At 28.8% G+C, this 7,895-nt stretch overlaps 1 protein-coding gene across 1 annotated transcript; it reads left to right on the top strand.

Annotated features, from left to right (window-relative positions):
• The first annotated feature begins 3,983 nt into the window (after positions 1-3,983).
• LOC139505687 (prolyl 3-hydroxylase 2-like) lies at positions 3,984-4,490 on the top strand. The gene has a single exon (XM_071295179.1). The coding sequence runs from the start codon at positions 3,984-3,986 to the stop codon at positions 4,488-4,490; it is 507 nt and encodes a 168-aa protein (XP_071151280.1).
• The last annotated feature ends 3,405 nt before the right edge of the window (positions 4,491-7,895 follow it).

Raw genomic sequence — 7,895 nt, 5'->3', positions numbered from 1 at the left:
TGAAATCTAAAAAAAGAGAAACTTTAAAATGCACAAATAATCAGCAAGCCATGTTCTACCAACAGGTCACTGTTTTATAAAAAAAAAATACTATTTTTTTGGCATTTTGTTCTAATATCTTACAAAAATCTTCTCTTAAACAAAACTGATTGGCCAAAGTTAACCATTATTTACTTATCTAGTTTGTGATTTTTGTCAAATAACCCTGCCTGCAAACCAATATGGCTAAAATAGAACACAGGAATAAAATGCAAGTTTTGTCTATTATTTTGTAAATAGATATGAGAATTTGTGGTATGAGTGCCAAGTCACAATTTGTAAAAGTAATCCATTATAGGTTAAAGTATGGTCTTCAACATGGAGTTTTGGCTCACACAGAACAGTAAACTATAAAGAACTTTAAAAAAATAACTAGAGTAAAACCATTCAAAAGGGAAAACTAACTGTATAATCTATATAAAAAACGAGAAACATTTATGAACCACATCAAAAAAAGACAACCACTGAACATCAGGTTCCTGACTTAGGACAGGTGCAAAAAATTGCAGCAGGTTAAAACATTTTAATAGGTACCAACCTTTATATTTCTTACTTAATTTTCAAGATAATAAACAAAACTTGAATGGAGAAAAATTGAAGGGGCAGAACGTTGATATATATAAGCTGCTCATTTACGTCAACGTTTTCTTATAGGAGTTATTGCTCTTAAATGTCTAATTTTACCATGTTTTCTTCATATTGCCTTTTATTTGGAAAACTATAATATAAAGAGAAACTTGAATCAGAAAAAAGTGATCAGCTAGACAAGATCTACTAGTATGTCAAAGGACTCTTATATTGGAAATATTGCTCTTAATGATGATGTTTATCGATTTATTTTGAATTTCTGTTTATTATCTTGAAAATCATACAAGATATATAAAGAAACTTTATACACATGTATAGCAAAAATTATCAGCAAAACATGATCTACAAATGAGCCATCATTATAATGGAAATTGTCTTTAAAGAGTTATTGCCCTTGCATGATGATTTTTACCAAAAAGTGGCCATTGGTGATCAACACCGACTCTAAAGAGCCTCTAGTTCTCATTTTTTGCTGATCTTTTGAAAACTACAGGAGCTTGGTGAAGAGTGTAAAATAAAAATATCAGCATGACAAGACTATTTGCTTTTGACAACTGGTTATTGCCCTTGATTAAATGTTGATTTTTATTGGGGTTTTTTTCCCCCTTTTTTGCTGTTATTTAAAAACCTAAATAGCTAGGTGAAAAAATAAGAAGCAACACAAAGAGTAATTATAGAATGTGAATATAATTAGTTTATAAATGTGTCTTTTATTAAATGATATGTTTGCATTAATTTTGATGAAGTTTGTGAAGTAGGCAAAACATAGATAGATATTTCCAGTATGCAAATCTTTAAAGTTTCTGATTAAGGATGTATTCTTCTGACTTTTCAGTCTCGTTCAGTCTCGTTGAAATCTCGTTCTTGAATATTTCCAAAACATGTGATACAAGTGGAAAATATCAATGAATTTTAAAAATATTATAATCAAATATAACTCTGTGAAAAAATTGTGTATTTACAATGAATGGTTTTTGAGTAATCCAGTTTTCAAATTTTATGACCAATCAAGTCAGTATTTTTAGCCAAAATTTTGAGAAAATGGGTTAGGGATACAAAAAAAATGATTTTACAAGAATCATGTACATCCCATACCATTTTGGTCTTTTCAAATTTCTTAGATATGTATTTTTTCAATTATTTATAACAAAAAAGTTGAAATAATATGTATTTTGTTCTTTAAACTGAGAATAATCACAAAAATTCAAAATTGACAGCATGGTAAATTTTACACAAAAAAAGCATCAAAATATGATAAAACTTTCTTATATTAACACCTACCTATAGTTTTTTTAAGTAAGTTTTATTCAGATTGGTCCATTTCATCTTTATAGAAAGTATGAAAAAAAGTTTAATTGTTGAACTGTGATTTTTTTCATGATAATAGTCCAAAAAATAGGTAAAAATCAATGAAAAATGGGAAAATCATCAAAATTGGGCATTTTCAAAGGGCTGTAGCAAAAAAAGAAGTGCACAACCATATGTTTTTTTCTTCACCAATTATTTTGTTACAGTCTTATAAACCCCAAAATCTTGTTAAGAAAAAAGTTTAATTCTAGAAATTTTTGGCTCCTCAGAGGTGTACATCCTTAAAAATTACACTTAAGATCGCAATAAACAATGCCCAGCATAAATCACAATAATCAATACACAGCACAAATCACAATTAATAAAATACACAGCGCAGATCACAATTAATAATACACAGTTCAAATCACAATTAATAATACACAGTGCAAATCACAATTAATAATACACAGTTCAAATCACAATTAATAATACACAGTGCAAATCACAATTAATAATACACAGTGCAAATCACAATTAATAATACACAGTTCAAATCACAATTAATAATACACAGTTCAAATCACAATTAATAATACACAGTGCAAATCACAATTAATAATACACAGTTCAAATCACAATTAATAATACACAGTGCAAATCACAATTAATAATACACAGTGCAAATCACAATTAATAATACACAGTTCAAATCACAATTAATAATACACAGTTCAAATCACAATTAATAATACACAGTGTAAATCACAATTAATAATACACAGTTCAAATCACAATTAATAATACACAGTGTAAATCACAATTAATAATACACAGTTCAAATCACAATTAATAATACACAGTTCAAATCACAATTAATAATACACAGCACAGATCACAATTAATAATACACAGCGCAAATTGCAATTAGTAATACACAGCACAACCCATGAAGATACACAAGAGAAAGTCCACCAGAAAGTAAGGCATGGTTAGAATTAACAACTTTTGCATCAATAAATTGGAAAATAAGAGAATGATTTAAGTGAAAAACTCTTTGAAACATGACTAAATGATCAAGTTGACTATACAAAGACTAGGATGATGCAAAAATAAATGTCACATGAAACAACTTTTTCCATCTCCAAGTTGATAAGACCAGTTATATTTTATTCCATGAAGTGGATTTTGGCTCTTGGTTTTCTCAATAATGAATGATAATGTACAAAATTTTGAAGAAAAAAAAAATGTTTGATAGCTTCCAAAATTTACAAAAAAATGTTTAGTTTAAGTGCAAAAAAAAAATCTGACTTTGACAAAAACATAATGTTACACCCCATCCCCCTAAACCCCTCCCCCTTAGTAAAAACCCTCACCACCCCCCTTTGTCTTTGAAGTTAAATGGATGCTCCCTAAAACACCTTAGGTTAAGTTCTTGTCACTCTTATGTGACTAAAAATCATTTTGATTTTTTTTTATTAGATAAAGGTAAGCTTTCAAAATAACAATCTCCAATAAATAATAAGTCTGTAAGTCTTCAATCTTCAATCTTTGTTGTGATGACAGAGTAATCTCTCTTGTGAATAATATCCTCTCTTGTAAAATTAATATCACTAATGTAGTTTCTCCTTTGTACTTAGATATTGTAGGTGGCGCTTTAAAAATATTATAGAATTATATAAATGTATCAAGTGAAAAAAAAATAAAAAAAATGGTTAATTGGGTTATCGAAATGGCATGAAAAATTAAAAAATGTTAAAAATTAAAAGAAATTTCTATTAAATTATCCACTAAAACGGTTTGTTTCCTCTATGTACTCTGCTAATAGTTGATTGATACTTTCTGCATTTGGCAAATTGATTGTTAATAAATTGTCTAAATCTGTTGGAATTTGTCCTGTTATGAAGTATATTTGATGGAATAAGTGCAAGTGCATTTTATCGTCTGCTATTGTGTTTTGATATCGTCCCTATTTTTAGTTACATCAAAATTAATCTTTGAGATTGTCATCTAAATAAATTTTTCGGAACTTCTTTAGACTTATCCTATCACCTATATCAAATTTCAAGATGGAAGATGCAGACGTCAAATATTCTCTTAGAAGTTTAAAATATCTATTTAAAGTTCATAGTATCATTGTTGTCCTCTCACTCCTTGTTGCAAAAACAAATAGCACCAGTAAAGATGTATCAGTAACATATGATCACATGTACACATCTGGTTTAAACGCATATGTTGGAGGAAAATGGTTTCAATGCTCAGCATTTCTGGAAAAAGCTATTCAGGAGAGAAAATCTTATAAAACTGTCATAGTTGATTGCAGACTTCGTTGTCGCAGTAATTCAGTGCTGTCAGACTTTTTCATTCCAGCAGATCTTAATACATCTGTAGATGCTTTACGGCTCAATTTCTTTGAAAATCTAGTAAAAGAATCCCATTGTCTGAAAACATGCAAAACAGAGAAGCTTGGATATCAAATCTCAGAAAACCGTGTCTTACTTGAAGTAGAAGAGGATTTTGACAATCTCAAACCATATTCTTATCTGCAGTTTTGTTACTACAAGGTGAATCTATGAGTAATTGCTTTTAACTATTCAGTAATTATGATTTACTCATGTCAGTCATGAATTTAGTCTATGAACAACTGGTTTGGTCTCTACTGCCTTCAACCCCCCTCAATATGTATTTTACTTACTATTGATGACTTCATTGACTTTAACAGGCTATAAATAACTATAGGGAACAAAATAATTCAAGTTAGAGCATTTTCATGGTATTAGTTTTTTCACCAAAAATGTAAGCCTACTAAAGGTGTAACATACTACATGTTTAGTTTGACTTACCAAGGCCAACAGGCTTAATATATGAAGTCAGGATACTGAAACAATAATCATGTTCAAGTAAATATTAATAATTTATGTCTTAAATATTAAATAATTCATTCAACCCAAGGGTTTTGTACAAGTTATAATCTGGAAAACAACTGGAACTGAAAAAGGAGGAAAAATCGCATACATATACAATATTATCATGATTATTAACTCTTTTATTGGTTATTTCCCCAAAAAAGATAGAATATATTTTGATAATTTGCATTAACAGCAAATAGCTATTCATTACTGAAATGCATGCATGAATACTTTGTGTGGATTCATTTATTTTCATGGATCATGTGGATTAAGGAATTATCATATTTTCATCAATATTTGATGTCACAATTTTTGCCACAGTCTGCATACATGAAATTCAAATCTAAATTTGTGGTTCACCTTTACCAGGAATTGCATGAAATCCATGAAAATTTGGTATCCTAGAATAAATATTTTACTTTCCACAGTATATTGAGACCGAGACCTTCCATTGTATGGGACAACCACGGAACACGTCATGAACAGTCATAACAGCTGCAGTGAGAAATAACATGTAGCAACATATCTATGTGATTTTTTCTGCTAGGATAATTTGTCAAATATTTTGTTTAATAGATCTTGATAAAAGAAATAACAAACACAAATTATGTTCATATAGGTATAAATTTCTATAAGCTAAACTATTCGTATTCCGCTATATCAATTTGTTGTTCAGAAATTTCATTGAACTATTAATTGATTTGTAGTCAAGGAGAAGTTTTACATTATTTTACAATAGCATGTGTAATGAATATCATTGTCTTCTAGTTGAAGACATAGATAAGTCCTAACACCAGATTCAATGACATTGGTATTAATCAACTGTAGAAATTATTTATAAATTATTGCGTGGATGAAATTCAGAGTTGGTCAAGGCTTATCTAGTTATTTGGTTCAAAATAAATCGGTACTTACTTATCTGAACAGTTTTACATGGTGCATGTAGTTTTCCTAGCATTTATTTATTATAAGAATAAAAAGATGTGGTATGATTGCCAATGAGACAACTCTCCTCTAGAGACCAAATGACATAGAAATTAACAATAATAGGTCATCATAAGAACTTCAACAAAGGTCAAAGCCCACAATGCACAGTCAGCTATAAAAGGCCCTGAAATTATTGTCTACAATCTTATTGATTACATTAATGAATTATTATAGAGTTCAGAAACATTCAAGTCTTAGAATTGTAGTTGAAGTTCTTTATAAATGTTGGTCTCATAGGGGAGGGGGGTCTGATCCAATATCCCGCTTATTATTTAGTGAGTATCCTGTATCCCACTTCTCGCTGCCATAGTATTAGAAGTGCCTGTAATTTCCCGTGTCCCACTACTTAGTTTCCGGTTTTCACGCTTAATTATTCGACTTTCATGTGTCACGCTTAAAGTTTTCCTGGCTAGAAACAAATTTAATTTGATGATCATGATGATAGTGTTCAGTCACATATATGTTTTGTGTCAACTGTACCTTAACTGTAAATGGCTGCTGCAAAGAAATTTCTATATATATATCTTGATCCCAATTAACTTAGCATTTTACATTATAGCATAAGTATAGATGCAGATTTTAGTTCAACATGATAAATTTTGTCAATAATTTCAGATGACTTACAACCTCTCCAGCAAAGTCAATATAAATACCATCAGATAGTAAGACACTTACGTCAATTTAATGGTGAAGGCACTCCAAATATCTTATTATTTATCTTTTAATTCCAATTTTATCCAGATTTTTGTTCTTTATTTTATTTCTTTTTTAATATTTATATAGTTCTGTAGACTATCATGACTATTGCCACTCTTTTCTCCGCAGTTTTATATAACTTATTCAAATAGTTTTGTTTGACATGAATAGAATAGAATAGAATAGAATATTTTAATATTAAAGTGCAACCTGAATTATAACAAAAATTACATTCATATATACAAGTAATTTTCAGCCAGCCAAATAGGCTTATGATGCACTGTACATTTTTTATCATTATTGAATATATAAGGAAGTATGTAGATTAAACCAGTGAGACAGAAATCCAACAAGACATTAAAAAAACCCACCTAAAGATCATTCAACAGTCTTGAGGTACTACTGGATATACAAATCTATATTGTCAGTTTTATCAAAAAATGAGTGTTTTTAGGTCATGAAATCTTTTAAATATTCCTTTGGATTAATTTTAATCATTATAATCTGAAGGCTGTTTGTTGTTTCTTTGATTGAATATAAACTGTTTACAGTTTTTGAAATCAATATTTTCCTAACTAAAATTAATAATTAAATTCCGCCAGATTGGGCAAAAACACATAAACTTGTATGCTGAGAACAGAATATCATTGATTCATGTTTTAAGTTTAAAACAATTGATTTGTCAAATATTTATGACTTGAAAAATGTTACAATAAAGGGTCAGTATGTATTGTGTAATCTATTTGTCATTAGAAAAGAAATAACTTTTTAAGAATCACTAGAGACAAAATATAGCATTATATGGGTAATTTTCAACAAATTTAGATTTTTCAGTATTCTACACCCATGGAACAAAATTCATTTCTGATATAAAATGCAGTTGAAAGTTTGTATATGAATCAAAATGTACTTTTAAATTAGAATGTTTTACCATGTGGAAAATAATTAACTAACCCATAACTTATTTTTACAGTAAGGCATCAATTTAAGTATAAAAAAGTATAAATTAATGTTGATTATTTATTTTTGAACTTTGCCATATGTCAAACACACATGTTTCTTCTGACACTGACACATGGTACCATAAAAATATTCTTAAAAAGATGTTAAAAGATTTTATGTAATGACTTTATTTGTTTAGTTGATATAAATAAGAAGTTATTAATACAGTTCGATCCTATTATTGAAATTTACAACTGAGTTATTTTACATAACATTATTTCTATAATACTCAATCGAGACTCAGTTTCAGTCATTTGAAAAGTTGAAGTCAAATAAGCAATACCATGAATTTCATATTGGGAATCAGGAGCTTTTTATGCTATTGGATAAATCATTTGAACACAGGAAAATTGGGAAAAATTGCTGCTTTGCATATTTCAATTATCT

The sequence above is a fragment of the Mytilus edulis genome, unplaced genomic scaffold (assembly GCF_963676685.1).
Source record: "Mytilus edulis unplaced genomic scaffold, xbMytEdul2.2 SCAFFOLD_1238, whole genome shotgun sequence".
NCBI classification, from domain to species: Eukaryota; Metazoa; Mollusca; class Bivalvia; order Mytilida; family Mytilidae; genus Mytilus; species Mytilus edulis.
The sequence above is the reverse complement of the archived record's forward strand: the minus strand, read 5'-3'. Positions and strand labels throughout refer to the sequence as shown.